The 27,028-nt window shown below is 41.7% G+C and overlaps 1 protein-coding gene across 7 annotated transcripts in view; it reads right to left on the reverse strand.

The window, feature by feature from the left end:
- PRDM2 (PR/SET domain 2) overlaps positions 1 to 27,028 on the reverse strand; it is a 119,341-nt gene that overhangs the window by 43,920 nt on the left and 48,393 nt on the right. For 4 of the 7 annotated variants that reach the window (XM_027110118.1, XM_027110113.1, XM_027110115.1 and 1 more), the window contains exons 5-6: positions 25,246 to 25,372; positions 695 to 805 (exon numbers count right to left, since the gene is read on the reverse strand). In XM_027110118.1, coding sequence (XP_026965919.1) covers positions 695 to 805; positions 25,246 to 25,372 — 238 coding nt within the window. Of the gene's footprint in view, positions 1 to 694; positions 806 to 4,435; positions 4,494 to 6,428; positions 8,750 to 25,245; positions 25,373 to 26,594; positions 26,690 to 27,028 lie in introns of those variants that run through there. The other 3 variants (XM_027110116.1, XM_027110119.1, XM_027110117.1) reach the window with 3 other exon arrangements.

Below are 27,028 nucleotides of genomic sequence, written 5' to 3' on the forward strand. Positions count from 1 at the left end.
GCGTCCCCCTCACTTCTACTGGCAAGAGTCTCGACATGGTGTCTCAACGGCACCAGGCACAGGGCAATCTGCCTTCCCAAGTAACATTCAATCCCCGTCTCTGGGAATTCTTACATCGTGGAGGGCCTAGAATATGAATTCTCGGAAGGGGCTCTAAAGAAGAAAAATGTGTGGGGAGAAACATGAAGAGATAAAGTAGGAATTTAATTTCTAAGAAAAAAAACAGAAACTTTTCATTCTATATACTTTTCATTCTGATATATAAAATCAAAGGTGCTTGATATGTTTTAGTGAGCTTTTAATTACAGTAAAAAACGTAAAGAAAAGTATAGCAAGGTGAGATGTCTACAGAGTAAATACACTGATGTGCTCATCCCAACCCAGCGATGGACTAGTACTGGCACCCCAGAGGCCCCTCCTGTCCCTGCCAGTAAATACAATCACACGGTATGTTTCATTTTATTTTAACCAGGGAATAACTTCATTTTTAACAAGGAAGGTCTTCAATGATTTTTTGAAGGGGAGGTGAGACGTGTAAGGTTCAACTTGCCACATTAAATCCAGGCGACCTTTCTGCTGTTTAACCCTTTATGGTTATTGGATGATTCTCAGAGGGCGTTCCAAGGAGATACAAAGTCAAAGTAACTGGTGGCAATGTATACCCGAATCATACGGGTCCAAAACCCAAGCTTACCTTCCACAGAATCTCTCATATTTGCAGAGGTGGAATCTGGCTCACTTGTCTTCAGCTGTATGTCTTCAGTTTTGTTTGCTTTGTTTTTATTTTCTTGGGATTTCTTCTTCCCTGAAACACAATATTTATTTGTTTTGTTCGTTCAGTCTCTCATTATTATCCTGAATTCTTGGGGACAATTACTAATTCAAACACAGCAAACTGTATATTTCTAGGCAATTATCACCCCAGATTCCTGAAGAAAGACAATGAATATGAATACTTTTAAGTTATGTCAAAGACAAGGAACCCAGAAATCCTATATTTTTGAGAATCTCGAGTAACAGTTCCCCTCCTAGCTATAATAGCTATCAAACTAATATGTAAAATACTCTAAAAAAGTTAACAACACTGATGTAACAGGAAAATTAGATAAGAGCACTAATTTCAACGCCACACAAATAATAGGAACTGGCAGAAGTCTAGATATTTGTAAGAAGCACATTAGAGAAAAATAACATGTTATAACTTGGGCCCTTTTTTAGTTAAGACATTATTCAGACTTGTCAAAGTAAAACAACAGAAGCAGAGATGTTGCTGAATGGCAAGGGATGCTCCCATGCACCACGGCTCAAATATCAAGTGCACAGTAACTCTGGATAATTCACTGTCAGCCCGCATGGCACTCTGAGGGTCCCAGGTCCAGCACAATTCAGCATTTCATTAACAACTCGCAGAATGAAGTCAGGAAACACTAACTGCATTCCAAGTGACAACACAGTTCAGAAGATAAGACTGAAATGCAACACATATCTGATGAGCTGGAAAAATGAACTAAAGTCACCGAGACATTCAACATGGAAAAACAATTCTCTGTGGAAGTACTAATACTGAAGGCTTGGAAGCTCAGTCTCTTTGGGATTTAGTCAGAATCTGCGACCTTGTTCCACTTTTTCCATTCTACGTTTCTTACTCCTGGTGGCTGTTGGTTTTCCGTTTCAGATTCAGAGTAAGTCCCTTTCCATCTCCCCAAACCTTCCTTCTCTTTCTGCAACGCTCTCCCCAGCCAGGCCCCAAATAGCTCTCAGAGCTGTCCTTTCTCTTTCAGAACAAGCCTCCTGACACCTTTATCTCTGGTCTAGTAAAACGACAAACTAGAAACCACTCAGAGCTTCTGGAAAACGGTATTCTCCTTAACGGAGAATCACTAGAGAGGAGAATAATTAACTAAAATACAGACAACAGATGAAAATGAGGTCAGAGATACAAAATACCACCACTGCAAAGATCAGGATTAAAAACAGAAACATCAATTACAATACAAAGCAAATATTAACCCTAAAAAACATCCCCAGATTTTGATAAATACTTGAGATGCAAACAAGAAAAATAAAGTATAGAGTACTTAATAATCAGCCACTTAATTTGTTAGTCTTAAAAAACAAATTCTAAAATACCATTTTAAATCCCTAACTCTTCAGCCTGTTTAAAAAAAAAAAAAAAAAAGAAGCTGTTTTTTTGCAATTATATAAAACCTTCACTCGAATTCCTGATAACAACACACCAATCCGTTCACTTCTAAAGGCAGCTGAAGTGGAACCCAGGACACAAGCATATACTTCACTGGAACCACACACTCTGGTGGAAACAGAAGCTGAGAGTCTGCCTGGAGATGGCCCATTTGAGTCTCCAGGTGGAAGGGTTATAAACCAATCCCCTCTGCAAGGGGCAAGGACATGAATACACCTTTTCATATTGTAAGAAGTAACCTCCTCTTTCAAGTCTTTCTCCCTTTGTCAACTTAATAGCACTTAGCCTAAATCTAATGATGACAAAGGCTCTTGAAAACTACAGCTGTGTTTTAAGGGAATTGGATTCAACCAGTTTTCTTATCCTCATGATGATATATGCCCTTCCTTGTCTGTGATGCCCCGCCCACATCAGACTGCTGGTAGCAAACAATGCAAATATAAATGATTACCTAGCTATTAACATAATTGCTCTAGCAAGTGCAGTTCACGTCTGATGAGGTTCACAGAAAGGGCTCCTAGTGCCCACAGACGCCTGATTCAAAAGTTATATTCAGACAGTTTTTTCCCTGGATCAAAACCCCCAAATTTTTATATCAGTACCACCTCATGTACCCCAAACAGGACAAACGAATGTGACCCTTTTCTTTTTTTTAACTAACCTCTTACTTTCTACTTTGTACAGGTATGAACTTTCGAAATAAGTAAAACTGGAGGTGTAAACCCTACCTCTTACGCATAAACCTTAAATACTTTTTTTTTAAAGTCACACTGTAAAATATAATAGAAAAACAGATGTCAATTTGTTGTAATACAATCCCTTGCAAAAGCAATTCAAAAAATTTCCTGAAACCTATCAAGTGCTATATGAACCTGGTAGCAGGTTGTACAAAAAAAATAAACTGGCCTATATGTATAAATAGACTATTAAATAAGTAAAATTTCTAGATTTACATAAAGCAAAGCACAACTTGAACAGTACCTTTCATTAATATGTACTAAGAATGAAATCATATAACTAAAAGGTAAAAGTGCTATTTTTAGTTTTATTCCCTGCATAAAAGAATAATAGAACACCTAGCTGATACTGAATGTCAAATGCCTTATTTTTAGACTCTCCAAACCTAAGCAGTGAGAAGCTGCACCACCCTCAGATCCCCCCACCCCCGTGCCACCCCTGGTATCCTCTTTCAACACCAGGACCAGGAAAGCCTGATCTGCGCCCTGGGAAGACACGCCACTTGCGGGACATGTGCATTCTACTCGGAGGACAAACAAGAGTACCCACCACAGGCTGCTACAAGCGTCCCGACCACAGCACGCCTGACATCTGGGGAGATCACTCGCTGCTGTGGGGCTGTCTGAAGCATCAGAGGACGCTCAGAAGCATCACTGACCTCCACCCACTAGATGCCAATAGCATGCCCCTCCTTCTACCTGTGACGAGCAAGTGTCTCCAGACGTGGCCTAAGTCTCACCCAAAAGGAGGGAGGGGTTGTCTCTCTACATTAAGAACCACTGGGCTAAACCAATACGGGGCTCCACAGTCTACATATTTATAAACATTTTTTAAGTATTCGAGTAACACTAATACACCAATTCTAAAAACTAAGAAATGGAACAATTAAATTTACCTCCTGAGTGCCTCTGGTGAACACTGATAGACTTAGTTTACGATGAAAATGAGTCCATCATGAATCTAATCATCACTCATTCATAGAATTGAGATTATGTGATACATAAAGGGATTTTCTCAATCTTTATCAGAATCATCTAATACCTGAGTTACTTCCCATTAGGAGTGTAGACTAGAGATGAAGGGGCTACTGAAATCACCTGTCCTACCTGCTATTTTTTCTGAGAGAAACTGAAGACCAGGGTCCCAAGGGGACTGACCGATCAATCTATGACAGAAGTCTGAACCCGGGTATCCTGACTCACACTTAGGTATGCCGAGTGTCACTCACAAAGCCAAATATTGTAATAACACCCGGTGGCACCTGCTATATTTCCTTAAATCAATACATTTTCCCCCCTGATACTTGGTTTTCGTTCTATATGCAATCAAATTAAAAGAAAACAAAACCAAAAACAACTCATAACCAAAAACAACCTGTAAGGACTTTTACAAAGGGAGGGAGATGTGTTAGTTCCTGTCTGTGAGGCAGGAGGTGCCTGGAGAACTGGTCCGGCAGAGCCGCTGGGAGCCTGGTAAGTACACGTGTGCACTTACCCTCAGGTTCCTGAAGGGTCCTACATAGAGGCTCTGCCAGCTGCGTGCTCCAGATGGTCTAAACAAGAAAGATACAGGAATGAAACACAAGGAAAGTGGAATGCAGACAATGACAAAGAACATAATGAAGGACAGGACAAAACTTCATGTATATAAGGAAAAGAAATACACACATAAAGATGAAGAAAACTGAATGAAACAGAAGGAAAGGAGCAGTTATCCACTGCAGCAAGGTTCTCCCCCCACCACCCTCCCCCAAATAATAATCTTTGGTTCTTAGTTGGGGATCGGATGTGGTATACTTACTCTAAGGCCTATCCCATGCCCATGTTGTAAAACTGATGCCCTTACCACTTAAGTGCCATTCCGCTAGACGGCCCGAAAGTCCCAATCCATGCCTCTCATTTTACAGACCCCAAGGACCACAGACATGAAGTCATCTGCCGGAGGTCACACAACTGAAGTATCTCTGGAGGAGTCAGAATTAAAACCCAACCACGACGATACCGAAAGTGCTCTACTACATAAAATTAGTTCTTCAGAACAATAATGCATAATATAAACATTCTTTACAAAGCACTTTATATCCATTATTTCACTCGTTTTCAACGGCAAATGAAAGTAAAGTGATATAAAGACTTTCATTACATCTAAAGAAAAGGAATGATCAAGTTGGAATGGAGATTTTTTTCCAGTTCAATTTTATCTTATGCCAGAAGCAAGTTATCAGTCAACAGCACGGAACCCCAATCTGAGCAAATATGTTCAATAATATCAATAAAATTGGATTTTCTAGAGAAACAGCTACCATATAGAGAAATCAGACGGCCACAATGACTACATTTTAAAGACAACATGTGGCATTATGCTGCTGGTGCCTGCAATGCAAGGTGCAAAACCAAAATCGCCTAAAGCATCACATGAATAATTTAAGTTCTGGACTATTTTCTACTCTTCTGATGAGCTAGACAGACACCAGGAAATTCTAAAGAATAATGTTTCAGTTAAAAATGTTCAGGCATCAGAGAGAATGCAAAATTCTAGAAGGCCTGCTCAAGTTACATTAAAAATTCATCACAACAGTGAAGGCTCATGCATTTGGTGATTGAAATGAATTAAATTTAGAACCATATGTAACTCTACGTGCACTGCCTGCCTCCTCACTGGGGAGCTACCCCACTCTGAAGCTTAAAATCAGAATTCAGTATCAGTGCACGGAAGCAGGTCCAGCCCATCTTTGTCTGGGGAGCTTACTGTCTTACTCAGATGCAAAGATGATTCCAAACCAGGCAAGACCCACAATCACACCATGAAAGGTCATCAAGGAAATAGGCTGACCTGAACAGGGACCAACCCTGACCCCCCAGAGGGTGGGTGTGCCTGCTGCCTCCAGTTCCTCACTCACTCAGCCCTTCATCCCTGCAACGGAACTTTCATCCTCTCTTTGCTACCAGAACTCCACTCGGACGGTTACCTCTGATCTTGTAATCACAAAACCCCTGATTTCTTTATCTGCCCCCAAGTCTCTCTTTGGCATTTGACAGTCTGATCAGTTTGATGGGCTTAACATCTTAAAATCCCTCTCCCGAGCCTTATGACGTTACCATCTAGACTGTCCTCCTTCTGTGACCATTCTATGGCAAAAATCTTTCTCTTCTTTCTATCTTGAAATGAGAGGCTCCCACATAGGAAATCTGAAGACTGGACGCATGCTTTCACCCAAGGTTGAAGAAAGGCTTCAACAAAGTATTCAGCTAGGCAGAGGATACAGATCTTAGAGATGACAACAGACATGGAATAATGGAATTAATGGGCTGTATTAAAAGGTAAGAGAGAGAAGAACCCTAAGATTTGAAGTAGAAAGAGCCTTGAGGACGGTTTAACCAAACTTCACAAACACACTTCTCTGAGCTTTCTCTCATTTACAAGAACTGCCTAAAATCTCACAGCAAGTTTGTAGTAAAACTGGGACTTTTATTCCCATCCAACTCACCATTCTATCCACCGTGTTCTAACAGCCTTGTTAGTGACACTTTGTGGGTTCCAATTTCACCCTTGAAAAGAATTAACAGTGCCATATGCATTTCAGGCAAGTCTGAGAAATTCATCATGAACGTACAAAGTCATTATGCATCTTTTTCAATATCTGAAAGGCAAGGGAGTGGTTTTCACGACAGCAAGCCCCAAACAAGATGAAAAGCTTAACTGGGGAAAAAGCATAAAGTTCATGTTAAATGACTTCTTTATAGGATTAAAAAAAAAAACCCACAAACAAACAAGATCTCTAGCAGATCAGGTAGTAAGGAAGGGGAACCAATGGACAACAGCAAAACTGTTAGCTGAAAGAATGGCCAAAATGATGCTGTGTGAGCTCCTTGAGGGTGGTCAGAGTTAGACCTCAGCACTGTTTCACATCTGGCAGTGGTTTAACATTCTGCAGTGGGTGTGATGAGTAGAGGGAAAAGAAGCTGGAAACGGATATACAAAACTAGGTTTTCCACGAAGAATAACAGGTCATTTCAATAATCCTCATTTTTTTTGTTGTTTTTTTTTGTTTGTTTTCGGGCTGTGCCACGCGGCACGTGGGATCTCAGTTCCCCGACCAGGGATCGAACCTGTGCCCCCTGCAGTGGAAGCCCAGAGTCTGAACCACTGGATCACCAGGGGAGTCCTTTCATGTATTCTTTAAAAAAAAAAAGAAAAAGATACTGAGTTTACTACCCTGGAAATCATCAGAAGGAAACCTGTGGCAGCAGGCCACACGTGAGAAACTGCAACCAGAAAGGCTTCCCTGTGTAAAGGTCGACAATGTCACCACACACGCAAGAACGTGTTTATCAGATGATCAGAAGTGGCCGTTACAACTGGCCAAGGTGAGACCAGTGGGTAAACAAACCACTTGTGGCCTTAGCCCCATCAGTTCGCTGTGTTTCAAAGAGAGGAATTTAAAGCAATAAGATGCTGCAACAGTTGGTTTTTACGAAAGTGATACGCTATACATTTTCTACAGATTTTTTTCACACAGAAAATAACCTTGAAATGTACCTGGTAGTAAAAAATTCTGTTATGCTGCTTGGGCAAAATTTCACATCTTTTTCTGTAGTTAAACTCCTCACCAAGAGCTGTCTGCAATCCCGGAGGCAAATTATAAAAATAAAACCTCTCTGGTTTTAAGTTGCTCATGGTATTAAAACAGGACTCTAGGCTTTGCTTCAACAGAAACAATGGAACAAAGTTCTGGATTTTTCAGCGCTGCAGATCACAGTATAAATTCCTGGAATGCTTGCAGCCCGAGTGAGGGATGGGGGGGCGGGGGAGCGGGGCACAGTCTTTGCTGCTGTGGAGGCTCTGGCTCCCTGCCTCTTCCAAATGTCAGGCTGATGGAAGAACAGCGATCACATCTGAAGGGAGCTTTTAATTTCTTTTTTTAAAAAAGGCTTTTAGTGGCTTTGACTGGATAATTCCAAACACTAGAAATGGTTCCCCAAATAAACTTCAGTAAATTCAAATTAAGAAAGCTTCAAATTTCCTTACACTCTTGGGAACCTCAAGAAGTCTTGTGGCATAAACAAAATGTTAGAGACTAATTAAATACCTCTGAAACTTAAACAAGCTGCTAGCCTGTTCTGTTTTACAATCATTTTAATTTCTCAAGTTCTTCTCATGGATTTTCAGTAGCCTTTATTTTACAGGAAAAAAAATGTATCTAAAGTCTGAAAACCTTACATATAAAAAGTGAATTGGCAACTGCACAGTAAAGAACTTAATTCAAAGTTCAGGTGTCAGTCCCCTGTGGCCAAACAAACCAGGCCTGGGAGCTGTGCAGGGAGGTGGTCTGTTACAAGTGCCTGCAACCCTAAAACACAGGGGACAGCCACACCCTCGAGAATTGGTCAGTCTCAGCAAAAGGAAAGTCTATTTTCTCCTCCCAAAGCCCATGATAAGTTTTACAATGCTATACCCTGATGAATTAATTACAAAACTTAGTTTAAAAATACTTTCAGGAAGTAAAATCTAGATATAAATCTGAGGCAACACAATTGCAACATGTAAAATTCATCCTTTACATTTGTATACAGAAATGCCCACAGGAACAATGGTCAAGCCATAACACCAATTCATAAAATCAGGCTAAAATTTATCCACAGATGTAAACCAAAAGGATCTGCATTAAGATGTTGGCAGGTGGCTCCTGGTGACAAGATTATTGATGAGGGTAGGATACCTGTTTCTCCATCTGTTTGTATTTTCTAATTTTTCTAGATGAACATTTGGTTACATGCTGCAAAAAATAAATGATTTTTTAAAAAGAAATACCTACAAAAGCAAAATTAATGAGACAAGAGAAAATGTTTCTTTTGGCTGAGATTAACGTATGCAATTTTACATCAGTACAGTGTGGAAAAGGCCTCAACTTTCCACTTTGCCTGCACAGCAAAAAGTATTGAAGTGGGGCATCCCTGGTGGCGCAGTGGTTGAGAGTCCGCCTGCCGATGCAGGGGACACGAGTTCGTGCCCTGGTCCGGGAAGATCCCACATGCCGCGGAGCAGCTGGGCCCGTGAGCCATGGCCGCTGAGCCTGCGCATCTGGAGCCTGTGCTCCGCAATGGTAGAGGCCATAACAGTGAGAGGCCCACGTACCGCAAAAAAAAAAAAAAAAAAGTATTGAAGTGTTTCTCTTTTCCATCTCTTACCTGTACCCCACAGCAGTGTCCAGAATGCACTCTCCCCAGGAACACCAAATCCACAACAGAGATACAGTGACATTTGGGGTTTAAAATACATTTGACCCTTGAACAGCCCAGGGGGGTTCAGGACATTGACCCTCTACAAAGTTGAAAATTTCTGTATGACTTGTAGTCAGCCCCCCGTATACGCGGCTCCTCCCTAGCTGGGTTTCTGCATCCTCGGATTCAACCAACCTCAGATCATTGAGTACTGCACTATTCATTACTGAAAACCATCCGCATATAAGGGGAACCCTGTAGTTCAAACCCATGTTGTTCAGGGTCAACTGTATTCATAACAGACATTATTAAATAGCCCTAACTGCTTAAGCATTCACAATACCACTGTGAGCCTTTTGGTATATATCCTTCAATTCTCTTTGCCACGCACCACATTACTTCAAACAAAAAATTGATTTGTCTCCTCCTTTTGAAAAGCCACACACCCCCTATTCTTTTTCTTGTTTCAATGTACTTGGTTACCATACCCATAATTATTTAAGTCAAAAATCTAACTTAAACAATCACCCTGAGTACCTCCCAGGTATAAGCTGAGGGTCAATGTCTTGGCAGTCAACTCTGATCACCATGAGAGTCTTGTTCACTAGCTTTTATTTTGCTTCTCCTAAAATGTAAAAATTTGGCAATGGCATTTGAATATGACACATTTTGGAAGAGGTTTAAGCGATTCATTTATAAACACAAAAGAATTTATAGCTACTACACTACCAAATCACTGGGATCTACCATGAAATGAGACGCTTTTATTCCAGTATAATTTTTAAGATTCTTCATCACTATCGCTAAATGAGCTCATTCCCTTCTGTTCAAGACCTCAACTGTCCTCCAGCCCCTTTCACGCCTGCAGATGCGCCTCTATCAGAGCGTATGAAATGACACATCTCTGCTCCCATCGGAAAAGAGGCTGGAGCTCTCCAGGGCTTAGGCATGTAGCCGGGGTAGCACAAATTCACCCCTCTGACTAACTCAAAACTGCCGAGGTTGTCTTTCAGATTCAAGAAGCAGAGAAGGAACTAAAATGTATTGTATTCTCTTCACAAAGCAATTATTTCTAAAACCACAAGTTACATATAAATTCAATTCCAGATTTTTTCTCTTACAGACCTCCACCTAAAAACAAAATCCTACTAGCCTATTTAACAACTCATCTCATCCTCACATGTATTAGCCTTTATAGACTACTATGAAAATTTACCCCAAGCTCATTATTCTTGATAGATAAAAAAATTTTCCGCTACGTACTTTGTGAAGTTTCTGGAATAACAGTGAAGTATTCTGATCATTTTCTTGGGTGCTTATTACCTACAAGGCACTTTGTTAAGAGCTATAAGGGACACATACATATTACTACAAAGATGTCTGCCCCAAAGATATTTTAAATGGAAGTTATATGTCTAACTTTGTGAAAAGCAATCCCCTTTGCAAAAAAGGCCCTACTAATGTCAACAAGAAGCAAATCTTGAGTGGAAAAAATGTTCCAGAAAATGTGTATTTCATTGAAAATATAAAGAAGGGAATGAAGGAGGGAGGAAGCTGGCAGGAAGGATGGGGATGGCAAAGAGAGAGGGAGGAAGGGGGGAGAGTGGTGGGGGGGGAGAGGGGGAGAGAGAGAGAGAGAGAGAGAGAGAGAGAGAGAGAGAGAGAGAGAGAGACAGAGAGACAGAGAGAGAGAGAGAGAGAGACTGGGGGTGGGGTGATGTAAATAACCATCCAGCCAGGTACAGTGAGGAGGCTCAGGGAATTGCTAGTAACCAAGCTACAAGCTACAGCCCACAGCCACGGGGCTCCAGCTCTGCTAGCAGGCTCCGGCACTGAGATCACAGCCTTTTAGAAACACTAAATCTTACTCGGTGCTCTCCAAGGATTATCCCACAGGGTCCCGAGTTGATGCTGCTTCTCTCTTTCGCCAGTGTAGAGGTAAAATAACGCCCTCAGGCAACAAAGAAGTCCAGGAGGAAGAGCTCACAAAAGGATGAGGATTTGAAACACAGCTGCCTCCTAGGCCAGTGTCCACGCTGGGAGAAGGGGTCTCACTCTCAATCCAGTCACTCACTTCACCTGCCCCCAAAGGTTCCTGTGTCACCAAGGTCACACATCTTCCCTGCAAAGAGCTGACCCCAACTAAAGTGAGACTCGGACTGGGCTCTGCTCGCTCTCCCTCCCTGGTGTTGGGGTGGCATTCTGAATAAAATAGGTCCCCAAACGACAACAGCCCACAAAACGGAAATTCACAGAACTGAAATTATACTGCGCAGCCATGGGCCAAGACATGATTAAGGAGAAGTAATCTTGTTCAGAGCAGAGGGGAACTAACTATGATACATACTGGTGATAACTACCTGATACTGTCCTAGGGAAGGGAACATGAGATAACGTGCACAAAGAACTAACTTTGCGCAGTGGCTGACAGACTCAATAAATGGAATCAATTGTACGGATTACGCACAGTAGATTCTACTAAACAAATTACAGAAATCCCACGCCTACAAGTCTAAATTGTCAGCATATGTTCCTTCTCATGAAGAAAATAACATTCTGCTTCCCTAACAAATCCGAATTCATCCATTTCTTTTACTCATTTGTTCTACATCGATTCACAGGATCCCACCCAGATATCATTACAGAAATGTACAAGTCCAATGAGGACAGACGTTTAATTGCGATAAGAGAGAATTATGTCACACACTCACTAACATCTCTATTAATATATATAAATGCTCTAACAGCGGAAGTTGCGAGTATACGTCAATTTTTAAAGTCTGTAATCCACTGATTTTACAGCTTCTAAAGAACACTCTGTTCTTATTTAAGTTAAGCATACTAGTTCACTTTACTGGTTCCTAATCCTTTCGGGAAGGAATCTTAGACCTCTTTGAAAATCAGATAGCACCTAAGGCTCCTCTCCCCACACAGTCACGAAGAGCCGTAAACACAACATCTGGGGCTCAAGGATACCTGTGTTACTATGAAGTCAAGTTGTGAGTTCATGTAAATACGCATCTTGACAGGAGTACTCCTGTGTGACCCTGAAAAAGAACCCCGACTCCTCAGACTGCTCAATAAAAATACTGCACAGATAATCAGGACATTTAATAAGTACAATACATAATAAATAAAACTGACATTGTCAACTTAAATAGTAACTTCTCCGAAGAGAATGGCTCTTTCACACTTTAGTTTTGCCCTGAATTCATATCCACAAAGATGTAAAATGTCAAGATTTCCTAATCTGTCATAAACAGCACTGAAATAGCTCCCACACAGTTACCTTCAAGGATGTCTGATAGTTTACTATCTAAGAAAATGTATCCAAAATTCATCCAAAATCTCACCTGCATAAAATTTCGTTGTAACAGTAGAGTCACGAGTGATTTGGATCACATAAAGGTAAGACAGAGAAACAGGAAGACAGTAAGCCCTTCATTTGGGCAGCAAGCAAATAGTGAGACGTTTACTTCTGCCTATGCAATAAATCAAATTCCAAGAGTTCTCTAAGCCACAACCCTGTGTGATCACAGGTGTCCTAGTTGGGGTAACTAGTGAAACAAGACAGCTTTTAAGATAGAAGCAGATCTCCAGCAACTGAGGAATTCTCTAGTGTCCCAATGTGTATCTAGTTACAGATCCAAAGAGGCTCTTTACTCTCACCTAATTTGTAATCTATACTTAATTCATTCCATGTTGCCAAAGCAAAATATATGGATTTTTTAAAGAAGATATTGAAACTGTTCATTTCTGTTTTTTTTTTTTTAAATCCAGACGTGCCACGATAGGCCAAAGAACAGGCAGAGTTACCACAGAGCTAATTTTGCCGGTGGCCACCAATTACAATGAAGTGGACCAAGGTCGGTGTGCCACACATGCTCCTGTGAGGCTCTCGCTTAATGTTCAAGGCAACCCTACACTGTAGGTGTTACCCTCATCTCACCGACAGGTAAACTGAAGATCAAAACGTGTAGAGTAACCACCCAAAGTCACATGCTGGTAACTGGTGGAGCTAGGATTTAGATCTGGCCTTGTAACTCCAAGGCTCTGTTCTAGCATGCCACAATAAAATCCACACATTGTACATCTCCCAGCACTCAAAGGTTTAGCTGGGTCAGCAATTTTTCCCTTCTCTCCTCCCCTCAACATACACACATCAGGCTCGTTTAAACAAGGTATCATTTGCAAAGTACTGATCCAGCTGTATTTAATACAGAAGCAACAGTGAAGCCTGAGCAACATACTTAGTGTGCTTTAACACAGAAAGAAGTTGGAGGGGAACATAACAGTCATTTCCTATGAAAACAAAGTTTACCAATTCCATGTACTTTTTGACAATTGCCCATGAGATTTAGAAGACTCCACCTCTCTAAAACTGAAAGGGGTCAGAAATAGTGTTAGTTAAGGGTCACTTTTTCTTGAGTCAATACTTTCCACGCTCTGCTTCAACCATGAATTTAATTTGCTTTAGCATACAGACAGTAATTTATTTTCCAGCCAATTCCTGAATTTATAATTTTGATGGAATCGAAACCACAAATAGATGTTATTAAGCTTAACACTCAAATCTGATCTTGCTATCGAATACTCCTATGATCACACCTAGCAAGGAAGAGATACTTCCTGAATAATATATTTAGCAACTAATAAAACTCCTAAAAGCAAGCAAATCTGCAATCTTAAACCCCTCGTTCAAAAATCCAACCAAGATTGAGACTACTGGTAATTATTCCTTTTTATCTGTCTGGATGACAGTGAGAGGGGAAACTGTAATTTCAACTCCAGTGTTAATCCTACAAAAATTACAATCCATATGTGTAAACCGACAAAGATCAAAACTGCAACTAACGACCACTGTGCTGCCGGCAGCATAAATCTGGTCGAAATGAACATGGGTTTCCACTGATGCCGGCACTAACATCTTCACAGCGAAGGGACCAAGGCAGGAGGTGGAGCGCAGTGACCTCCCATTCCTCACAGGGACCTGAGACTTTCTGCTTTACTTCACAGGAAAACAGGTTCTGAAAACCTCATAGCTTAAAAACAAAAATACACCCAACAGAACTAGAAAGGCATATTCTATACCTCAAACTGGCAAGAGATGGAAAACTGAACCTAAGAAACCAAATGGTAGAAAAATAACAGAAGGCACAGAAATTTCAGTGTTGCCCATTCTAAACTGTCCCTCAACTTCAAACACCACACATAATTCTGTTTGGGGGTTCTAAACACGGGTGAACAAACCAGTTTGCCCTCATTTTTGTGGCATGTGGTGGCTCAGGAAACCTACAAAAGACTGCACCAAGAGGTAGGATTATAAGTACAAGAGGAAAAGATTGTTATTGTTTATCACTGTAGCTTTACTAGAAATAAGGGGGAAGATGAATTTTAGTCTAAGTATTATGTACTGCTTTTCTTTTTAACCAAAGCAAAGATAATCCTCTGCAGCTCCACATAACGGGTAACATACAGCTCTTTCATTAAGGGTGAGATTAGGTTTTGGTCATTCAGATACTGATTAAACTAATAAGAACATATAAAATTTAAAGTTCTTAAAGTATCAAAATAGCAAGGATTTCAGACGTCATAATCTTATCTTAGAAACTGGTATTTTTATATACACACACATACAATATCATTATTTTATCATTAAAATAAATCTCTTACCTCTGAAGCTATTCAAATATTCTTTGTAATATTAAAGTATATTAAATTTACTATATAACTACACCATCATATAATGAAAACTTCTATCAAAAAATATTTTTAAATTTCAGAGTCATGACCACAAAAATGAGAAGAGGAAATAAATAGCTGCAATAAGTGCTTCAGAATGCTGAGGATTTTCTAGTCTCTTACCCATAATCCCTCAGGACTTTTTCTCAATATATGTGCCAAGTTTTAACCTTTTAAACAAAGTTACTTCCCTTAATTTTTAGAGAAAATTTAAACAGAACAGAAAGAAAAATGCTTAAGAAATTTGAAAAATGAAAGCACAGATTACTAAGCAGCAGTTCCGTCCGGCCTACAGTGTGGGTAAGGGTGTTAAGGACTTACTAAACCTTTAAGGAACAACCGAATGAAGAACTCTCAGTAAAAGTTTCAGGTGGAAAAAGCCATATTACATTTTGTTACAAATCCAAGAAGTTTTAAGTTTTATACATGCACGCATATTCTAAAGACTCTATTGTGGGATAAACACAATTAAGAATCACCCCTGCCCCACATGAGGAGAATTCAGGAGTGCACACAAACAGGTTAGGGCAACTCCTTTCTCATTCTTATTTCCTTTCTTGCTTTTCCTCCAGAATGAGCCAAGATGCTAGAATAGGAACAGCTTTATTAGCAAACAAAACCTCTTAAGAAGCTACTGCTTCAAACAGTTCATGAATTCTTAAAGGAAAAGGTAAAAAATAAAAAGCCACGCCCCCATAAACATTTTGACAAAACAAACAAGATCCCTATCTTTTGTTGGTGTCACATCATGAGAGTGAAGGAAACTAATAAGCATGATTTAACTCAATTCTACCACAAACAAATCAGAATTACACTTAAAATCAGTTTCTAGATTTAATTTTTAGAGTGTATGTTAATTAAAACATGTTCATGATCTATATAACATTCAGCTTAACAAAACTTTTAAAGTTATATTTTACTCAGTGGAAGAGTCAGTCATTCTCAACAAAAGAACACTAGTGCAGAGGAGGACACTAAACATCAGTGGCTTCTTGAAATCATCAATAAAACAAAATGGAAGAACTCCACAATCCTAGACACAATCCCTCTGCCATCCACACTGCTGAGGGAGTTAGGCCAAGGCAATGTCTCACTCGGTTCCTGTGGTTTCCAAACGGATTTCAAAAATAATACACAACTTAAGAGAAATGAAATATAATAAGAAGCTCAAACCAACAAATATGTCATTAAAAAAAACCAAAACACTTAATAGACAAGGGCTGGAAAGGGATAAAAATTTAATCTGTTATTTTTTTTAAAAGCTGTTTGAGGTGCTCAAAGGAATACAATAAATCTGTTTAATCCATAAACCCCAAAGCAAAAATAACTCAAGGCATTAGTTTTCACCATAACTTAGCTTTCCAATACCAAAGATTTCACTTAATCACACTGCCTTATTATTTAGGATTAAAGTGGGCAATTCTAAAGTGAGTAGTGAAAATTCATCTTGGCTAATTAGCAAAGCCTTATAAAACACTGCTACTTATTCAGTGTAAGTGTCCTGCTTAGAAACATTATAAACAAAAACTAGATTTAGGCAAGGCGGAGCTGAACAATTTAGTAGCTGGGCGAACCTGGGCAAACCATGGAACCCCTCAAACATCAGTGACCTCATCCACACAGGAGGAAAATGATTCCCTACTTTGCAGGGCTATTGGGAGGATTAGCAATGATGTACACGGAGCACCAAGCACAGCGCTAGGCACAAGACAGACGTGCTAAAGAAACGAGTAACTGCTGTCATTGTCACCATCAACAGAAAGCGGTTCATCACTTGACGACATGATGTGCGTGTAAGTGTCAAATCATGAGATGTGTCCCTATCAAAATACACTGTAATGAATGAATTCAGCCAAGAACTCTTGTAATGTCTGACACTGGTTTAATCTGAGCAGTAATAAAGAAAACCGGTTGCTTTCCACATTTATCTTCTTCACTTTGAGAAACAACAGTAATGTTTTCAAATAACTCCTGCTTCTCCAAGTCATTCAACTTCCTAAACTATGTCGACCAAGCTATTAACATTAATAAAAGCAACTGTCCTTGGCGGCACGCAGAGTATGAGCAGATAACGTGAATGCCAACAGGAGCACCGTGTGAGCCTGTCTGAAGCTGCAACTCCCAGTTCCCCACACAACCTCTAACGGTTAGGAAATGTCTATTAATTTTTAACCAGCTTGAGGGTATCCTTGGGGTATTTATCCAATTCCTCAGTTCTTCAGAGGCAACTTCAAATGTAAAAGTACACTCTCCTCTCTGTAATTCTCTCTGGAAGTTCATGTATTGGGTTGGCCAAAAAGTTCCTTCGGTTTTTGAGTAAAAATAAAAGACACATCTTCCATTTTCACCAAGAACTTTATTGAGCAACGTATTCACTGTTCTGTTCCACTACCCTCTGCCATTTTTCAGGCAACTTCCTAATTCCATCTTCCCAAAACTTTTTATCTTTTTGAGCAAAGAACTGTTCCAGGTGCCTTTTATAGTCTTCTAGGGAAAAGAAAATTTTTTTCCATTAAGAGAATTTTGTAAAGACCAAAATAAATGGAAATCCAAAGGTGCAATGTCTGGTGAATATGACAGAGAAATCAGAACTTCCCAGCCAAGTTTTTTTCTCTGGTCATCAAAGAAACACGCATTGCATTATCCTGATGGGAGATTATGCATTTTCTGTTGACTAATTCTGGATGCTTTTTGCCAAGTGCTGCTTTCAGTTGGTCTAACTGGGAGCAGTACTTGCTGGAATTAACCGTTTGGTTTTCCAGAAGGAGCTCATAATACAGAACTCCCTTCCAATCCCACCATATACAAAAACTTCTTTGGATGAAGACTGGCCTTTGGTGCGGTTGGTGGTGGTGCATTTCACTTGCCCCACAATCTCTTCCGTTCCACATTATGGTACAGTATCCACTTTTCACTGCCAGTCACAATTTGTTTTAAAAATGCAACGTTTTCGTTATGTTTTAGTAGGGAATCACATGCAGAAATACAATCAAGAAGGTTTTTTCGCTTAACTTACGTGGAACCCAAACATCAAAGTGATTAACATAACCAAGCTGGTGCCAATGATTTTCAGCGCTTGATTGGGATATTTTCAGTATGTCGGCTATTTCTCATGCGGTATAACATTGATTCTTTTCAATTAATGTTTCGATTTGATCTCTATCAACTTCAACTGGTCTAGTGACCGTGGAGCATCGTCCAACACGAAATCTCCAGCACAAAACTCCACAAACCACTTTTGACACATCTGATCAGTCACAGCACCTTCTCCATACACTGCACGAATCTTTGGGGGTTTTTTTTTGCATTTAGGCTGCTTTTTTACCTTTCTTGAAATAATAAAGCATAATACGCCGAAAATGTTGCCATTTTTCTTCCATCTTCAATATTAAAATGGCTACACAAAAATTCACCAATTTTGGGCTTCCCTGGTGGCGCAGTGGTTGAGAGTCCGCCTGCCGATGCAGGGGACACGGGTTCGTGCCCCACTTCGGGAAGATCCCACAAGCCGCGGAGCGGCTGGGCCCGTGAGCCACGGCCGCTGAGCCTGCGTGTCCCGCGTCCGGAGCCTGTGCTCCGCAATGGGAGAGGCCACAACAGTGAGAGGTGAGAGGCCCGAACATACGGGCGGGGTCACCAATTTTGATAAGATTCTTTTTAAATGCATGCTGATAATGACAGCTGTCACAACGCAATCTAACAAAACCATTTCAAGTGAAGTTAAAGACAACTAAGCGCTTACTAGAGCCATCTTACGGCAAAAATCCAACGAACTTTTTGGCCAACCCAATACTGTAACAGCTCTGTAAACAGAAATGTAAAACTGCCTAAGAAAAGGAAATACTCGATAAGTTTTAAAAACAATAATGAATTCATAATGTAGAAAAAGAACCCAGTATTTTTATCTAGGCAAAGCACAGCAAATTTTTTTTTTTTACTTTCAAATTACAATTGGATTTTTAAAAATCAACGATTTTGAACTCCCTACATTCAAGGTCCTTTTACCTTTTAGAAAACTTAATAATTAATCCTTTTTTTCTGTATGAGGCAAGTCTCACCTTCCAGTTTCCACATGGACAGGAGAACCAGGATAACAACCTTAGAGCACAGCATATTTCCTAACACACTCCATTATGGTATATATTAAGAATTTTGCAAATTCATCCACTAAAATACAGTTGAAACTCTGCAAAATGCTTTGAAAACCTGTAGTTAATCCATAAATTTCCCTATGAACAAGGTTATACACAGCAAGAATCAAAGGCACAAAAATATCAACCGGGCTTCCCTGGTGGCGCAGTGGTTGAGAGTCCACCTGCCGATGCAGGGGACACGGGTTCGTGCCTCGGTCCGGGAGGATCCCACATGCCGCGGAGCAGCTGGGCCCGTGAGCTATGGTCACTGAGCCTGCGTGTCCGGAGCCTGTGCTCCGCAACGGGAGAGGCCACAACAGTGAGAGACCCGCGTACCGCAAAAAAAAAAAAACAACCAACTTATTTACCTAAATTTAGAGCAATGCAGTAGCAGTAGAATTAGAAATCACAAAAATTCCTAGATTCTTACTGTTGCAAAAACATTAAAGCTGCACTAAGCTTTTAGAAACAGACCACAAACCAGCAGGGTCAGCCAGGCAGGCAACCCTCAGAGACAGGTCACCCAACTTTCAGCAAAGGCATCACTCAGCTAGTGGCAGCGAGAGCTCCACTGGGGACCGACTAGGACACTGCTCACTTGGGCCCAAGGCGACAAGCTCACAAGCCATGTAACATCTAATGCTGGGGCCCTATCTCCACAGGATCGTAGCCACCTGCAACTGCCCCAAGCCCTGCTCCAACACTTGCCAACAAGAACTAGGGATGAGCGCCCTGTAAGTGGGCACAGGACCTGCCCACCAGGCACCCAGAAAGCTCAGGGCCCATCTGCAATCATCCTCAGGCACCTTGGCTACGCCTCTGTCATCCAGCCAGGCCTCCACTCTTCAGCTTTGGCCAAGGAACCTCGAAAAGAGCCGTCGGCTACTGGGGAAGGAAGACATCAAACTCCACTGAAGTCCACCTGTTCGCTTTTATTAAATGTATTCTCTAATTTTAACTTTAAATGGAACCAGTGCTATCAGTTCTGCTGTTGTCCACCACAGGCACAAGTAGACAGAAAGCAGAGTATTATGAAGAAGAAAAGGCATGCAAAACCTGGGCTCAAGCTCTGACTCTTGACACTCATTGGCAGACAGAGCTTGGACAAGTTATCCACCCTTGCTACGTGTCCATTTCCTCATCTGGAGCTGGTACAAACCACGCAGAAGCAGAGGCTAAATGGGAATGCCCACGAGACTGCTCAGTACCACTCAGCACTACTCAGGGCTCACTGCTCCGTCTGGCTGCAGCGCCACACAGCCCACAAGGCTCCACGTCTCCATCAGGGCCTCTTGCCGCATCTCTGTTTCTACTTGTTGTCCAGCAATGTCCTGTGACCTCTCATGTCCCCGTGAGTTTCTTTCCCCAAATCTTTCTTTCTTCCCCTCCTCAATATTCTTCACAGGCGTCCCCACTGTGCTCTGCTTTTCGACAACAAAGTAGCATCACCTCCTCTCCCAGAGGGCTCCTGCCAACCCCTTCCCTATTCTAGAGCCTGTACACACATCAACTAGAACACCTAGTAAACCTGACCCACACTGAGCTGCAATAAAACAGACGATAAACTCCTCCCGGGATGTTTTACTCGTCTCTCTAATCTCCCCTACCAATCCTGCCACTGAGTGCAGTGCTGGTGGGAAAGGGGCCAGTATGTCCATTTGCACAACTGAGTTTCAAACAGAAAGACTCATGTGGGGTTCCAGGTGGCTCTCCCCATACACCACCCCAGCAATAAATAACCAACACTGCTAGAAGAACACCCAATCCGGTCCTTCTTCCTGGAGCTCTCAGCCCCGAGAACGTGACAGGGCCCACCCCTGTGTCAGTCAAGTCACAGCCTCTGAAAGGCTATCCCTGGCTACCCGTCCACAGTCACACCATACGTAACCACCTGCAACACACACACACACTTTATTAACATTATAAGATTTGTCTTGTTCATCTGTTGGTTGGTTGTCCCCTCATTCTCCAGAATGTAAATTCCATGAAAGCAGGGACCTGGGTTATGTTAGTTCTCTGCTGTAGCTTCCAGCACCTAACATAGTGTCTGACACAGAATATACTTGTTAAATAACAAGGTGAGGGGATGGGTGGTGGATATCTCCAGGTTTTTTATGTGAACAATTTTAATTATGGAAACATGAACTATTTCCTTTTTAAACTGGTTATAATTTAACTGTTCTGTGGTGACTAAAAGTCACCTTAGATAAATACTAAAAACGGGTTGATCTCAGGGACTATTTACAGCTTTTAGAAAAGATTATGTGAACCTGTTAAGGGATCTCACGGCACTGTGCTCTTTATAGCTCGTTACTGTTTTTGTTACAAACTTTGTCTTCTTAACTGTCTGGCTATTAGCTATAAAACTACTTGCTGCTACAAATAACTCTTCTAATTTCCTCCTTCTAATTTGCTATAGACAGGAAAGTCAACAGGTTAGAAGTAGGTCTAAAGTAAGAGAGAAGCAGCCTACAGTGAGGCCCCGCCACGGGAAGGGAGAGGGAGGACCCACTGCTTCCTTAGCGCTAATACAAGTGCTCCATAAATACTGACTGATTAACTGACTCACAAGCTCAGTAGCTCCTCTGCAAGAATCACATAGGTAGCCAACCATCAGCCACATTCTGTCAGTGGCACTTACAGGTACCACGGACCCACATGCTGCACAGAGATGTTCCTTATTATTATCTCTCCTGCTCTTGACAGCAACCCAGTGAGGTTGGGTATACAGCACAAGGACCATTCCATGTTATGACACCTACTTTTAAAGATATGGAAACTGCACCCCCATTAAAAGTGACATGATTTGCCCAGCCATACACCTGGTAAAAGCCCGAGAGTCCCACGTTTTTCATTCCTTCCACTAAGCCCATGTGCATCAAGACACTGCTGCTGCTTTAGAGTAAAAAGAACTCTGGGTAAGGTTCTTATGTAGCCAAAAGAGAGCAGGGCAACAACATTCTATTACAGTCTATATTTTAAAAGAACATTTGCCAACAGTCATTTACTGCTAACAAACAAATTCAACAGAAATCAAGACGATAAATACTTCTAAATTTGGCCTTTCTATGTTCAGATCACAATCTTCCCGTGGATTAAATACGAATATTTCAGTGAAATATTGAAAACCCAACACTGAAAACCCTCCCTTCCTCTCCACCTGGAAAGTTTAATCTGTCCCATCCAAGGAACTTCTCACGCTCAATCTCATTACAGGGGCTGCTCAGACATGTAAGAAGTTAGGCTGAATTACAAAGGTGAGAATCCAGAATTCTAGTTCAAAATGCCTAACATATGAACACCTTTGGCCACTGGCAAAACCGCATGCTCCCTGGTCAGAGACAATATGAACTGTGTTCTCACAGCACTGTGTTCTCTTCCTTCACTGCAGGTTTGCATGAGTCTTTGTTTGCCAATCAACAAATTATTTATTGAGGGCCTGTTCCATGCCAACCATCTAGGCCCCGATCAGTAACTTACTGATTTAATGTTTGTCTCCCCCACTAGACTACAGGCGCCAGGAGAAAAGTTACTGCTGCTTTTTTGCTCACCATTGTCCTGTACGACCTAGCAGAGCGCCTGGCACATGGCAGGGGCTTAACAAACATTAGTTCAATGAATGACTGAGAGACAGACAGAGGCAGAGAGACAGAGACAGAGAGGGAGAGAGAAGAGGAGGGGCCACATTGTATGCAAAGGAATCAGGGCTTTCCACTGCCCAGAACACGCCGCATGATCCACCAGCGATCTGATGAATTCTGAAAGGCACCACATGCAATGCACAGCTGTAGGCACAGCAGCTGTCATGCAAAGGATCAGAGGCCCAGAACTATGAAGAATTCAGCCCTTTGTTTCTCTCTGCCTGCCTCCTAACCAAAATGAAGTTAGGTCCACTGTCAATCTACCTGTCAGCTGCATGTCTTCAACATCTGGCTTTCAGAAATACTAAGTTAATATTGCTACTGAATGAAATTTATGTTGATTTATTCTCTGACATCACTGCCTGAAAAGGTATTTAAATGTCTGAGGTCACACATAAGACCTAAATAGAACCAAGTTAACATAAAAAGTTCTCCATTTCAGGTCTTTGTAAGCTATAAATTAGCTTTCACAGAGTACTTAATTTAAAAACAAAAAAGGTTTGACTATTTAAACTTTAGATCATAAAGAGCAAACACAGCTCCTTACCAGTAAGCTATTCAAAACAGACTGTTAAGTTCCGAGAGGGAGCCTCACATAAGTATTTTAACTAAAACTTAAGATTCAGTCGGTTATACACAGCTCGGAGTAGTTATAAGTAACAGGATAATAAGAAATATGAACTACTTAACTCAATGCAAAAACCCAGCAATATGGGCAGGTATAAAAATGAAGATGTGTAAGTTCATGTACCACTAATAAAACTTATTTTCAGTTTTTTCCCCCACATTCAAATAAAAAAACAAAATTAAGGAATAAATAAAAATCTATGAAATGTTCTAAACATGCACAGCAAAGTACGCTGAACAGAGAAAAGCATTAGGATGAAGTTGCTATTAACCTATTAACCTATGACTATATTTAAATTTACATGAGTTAGTTATGCTTAGTAACAGAGTAAAGATTCGCTGCCCTCCAAACTCCGGCCCCTGCAAATCACAGCTTACCTAGAAAGGCTGGTGACATTAGTTATACACAAAGTGAACACTAAATAAAGGAACAATTTGAATTATGTGAAGAGTTTGCAAACAATTATGCGCTAAGCCTAACAGCAACAAAAATCTCAAACCTCAAAACAGTAAACAACAACAAAAGCAAACAAACAAAAAACACCTGGCAATTTTCTAGACCCTGATCATCTGATTCATGATCAAAGCATTTAATGACCTAAAACTGACGAAATCGAGTTAGATAAACAGCGAACATGTATTCAGTAAAAGGCCTAACAAACTCCCTTGGATGGGTTATTGATTATACCGTAAAATACAAAGAATATGTAATGGAAAAATCAGAATAGACTTTTTTAACTTCTCGCCTACATTTTTAAATGTTACTTTTACATTTTTCCAAAGTCAAGTTTACATTATGATTTTATTTACAGTATGACTGCCACAATTCACTTTGCAGTGTTCTAAGTAAAGGCTGGACTCAAGTTCAGATGGCTACAAACATTTATTTAAGACTTAGGGCGGGCAAAAAAAAAAAAAAAAAAGGAGATTTATATTAGTAAGAAACTACCATACCCCTCGCCTTGGCATATATTCAAACAGGGCTCTACGAAAGATTCACTGATTAATATTGAAATTCTTCATTAAAAGAAAAAAAACAAAACAAACAAACAACGTGGAGAATGCCAGCTGGAAATATGATATATCCAACCAAACTATCTTCCTCCCAGAAATTATCCCCTGCCTTCTGTAAGTGTGACTACACTTCACCTTTTGTTTGAAAACATTATTAAACAAAATAAAACTGTTGGAGTTGAGTCAAAAGTAACAGCACACCGTTCAACTTCCATTTTGTTAATGGCCTAATTTCAAAAAGGTCTGCGCTGAAACCTTCGCCAGCCGCGAGTGTTGCAATCGTGTGCAGCGCAGTCTTGAGTGGCGTGGAGTGGCCCAGGGCCCGGCCCGGGGAGGAGTGGGGCGGCCGGATGGCAGGGCCCGGCCCGGGCGTAGCGGCAGTGTACGGCCCGGCCGGCTCTCCCTGCCCCGGGAGGCCAGTGCATCGGCCGCAGCGCGTCCGGCCCTCCCGCACAGTCCGGGCGGATGGACACGAGGCCGCCGAATCTGCGGAGCTGGAAATGTCACTCTCGGAACACATTTTATGACGCGTTGCTGGCGAACAGCACAAAAAACTAAGAATATACCGGGCGTGCAGTGTACGGCTCTGGAGAGACCGACCGCCGCTCCCACCCGCAAATCCAGAGACCTGCGCTGTGGACAAGGGAAGTGACAACTGGCCTCGGGCCCCTCGCGGTGCGCGTCCACTCACTTTTCCGCGCCCGGCTCCTCCACCCCAAGTTAGAAAAGAGCTCGAGCGCGGCGTCCGGCGCCGTGATTCAGCAGCGCCGGGGGGGAGGGGGGGAACTGCACCCGGGGCGGGGGGGCGCGGGGGAGGCTTGGCACCGGGTCCGGAAAAGGTCACTGTGAGCTGCGGGTGCTGCCCGAGCCCCGATTCGGCCCGGGCCGGGCAGCCGCGGGGAGCAGGGGCGGCAGCGGGCTCCTACCTTTCCTGCTTTTCGGGGAGCTCCGCTTGCTCCGGGCGCTGGCTCGCTCTTCCTCAATCGCAGCTGCTATCTCGGGGTTGTCTTCCCCATTGTACCAGACCAGGAGCTCCTCGCCCGGCGCGATTGGCTGCGGGGAGAGAAGAGACAGGCGCCGGGCCAATCAGAGCGAAGGTTGTTGGCGGGGCGGGGCGGGGCAGGCGGGCGGTGCTCCCAGCCGGGCCGCCCGAGGCCAGCCCGTCAAGAAGAGCTCCTCCGCCTCGGCGGCCGCGGGCCGGACGACGCGGGAAGGGACCCTCTGCTGGAGGGAGGACCTCACTTCCCGGCCGCCTCCTCCCCGGAGTCCATCCGGTGGATGTCGGGATCTGATAGGATCGCTTTAAACTTAAAACTGCCATATGTTCCGGAATCTTACTGTTGGAAGCCTCACAACTAACCACGCAGAAGGAAAAATATGCCACGGAACCACAATGTCCACGAAACCTAAGCTGATGAGAAAATTAAAGCATAATTTAAAACACCCTGGCAGTTTGGAAGACGTGATGAAAGCTAATTATCAGCGCAGGTTTCAGAGTCCAAGAGCAAGTTAAGCATGATAAGACCTACATGCCAGTGCACATTTATAATGCACCGCTAATTATATCACGGAAATGCTAAAAGAAGAGGCGGTGCTGAGGACCCGAGCGTCCTGGCAGTGTATTGTCTCTGCGCTGCTGCCAACCTGCTCCGGTCCTTGGAGAATTCACTGCCTTGCCCTCTGTACTACACCTCGAGTCTACAAGACAACTTTTAAATTTAGAAAGAAATGCCTAAAAATACCTCACGTGTCATGCTCCTAAAACATGAATTCTTAACAGTCATGTACACCACCACCATGCTGATTATACCTAGAGAACAAGATCGTGAAGAAAAAATATACTGAGTGGAAAGATTACACTCCTAAGTAACACTGAAGGAAATGGCTTATTGGTTTCTCTCACAATGACTCATCTGTTCAAAAAGTTCCAAGAGTATGAACACAAGTAAAATTCCACCTAAAACCCAGTGAATAAAATAAAAATCCATGAGTCCATATTGATATGAATGAATGAAGAAATGAATGAATGAACGGACAGGTAAATAAATAAGGAGAGCTCTTCCTATAGTAGATCCCAACTAATCAATGAAAAAGAAATAATGGAATTAGAAAATCACAACTAGACAATCATCACAGATTAATAATTGATTCAGGCAAGAATCACCAATGGATGCTAAAACTAGTAGATTAAAGTTTGAGGAATAACAAAATATTTGCATGGTCTCGAAATATCTCCCCATAAAACATTTATTAATGACAAAGAGAAAAACAGTACCTTTATAAGACAAGTCAACATCATATGCCTCCTGATATGATGCACAGAAAAGAACACAGCATCACTTCTGGAGATGAAGTGAAGCATCACTTCTGCTGAAAATGCATAAATGTAATTCAATCAAGATAAAACTTAAGAGAAGGCCAAACTGTGGGACATTCTACAAAAATTACTGATCAATTCTCTCAAAACTGAAATGTTATAAAAGACAAAGACTGAGGTGCTATACAAACTAAGGAGACTGATGGGACATCACAACTGAATTCAATGGAGTTTTCTTTGCCTAAAAGGACGTGATTGGAACTGACAAAATTTGAATAAAGTATAGATTAGCTTATAAAACACTGTGCCAGTGTGAGCTTCTTGATTTTGATCACTGCACTATAGTTATGGAAGAGGATACCCTCGTTTTAGGGGCAGGAGGAATTCCATCT

This window comes from Aethalodelphis obliquidens, unplaced genomic scaffold (assembly GCF_003676395.1).
Source record: "Aethalodelphis obliquidens isolate GAN/ISIS:26980383/991018 unplaced genomic scaffold, ASM367639v1 scaffold9, whole genome shotgun sequence".
NCBI lineage: Eukaryota > Metazoa > Chordata > Mammalia > Artiodactyla > Delphinidae > Aethalodelphis > Aethalodelphis obliquidens.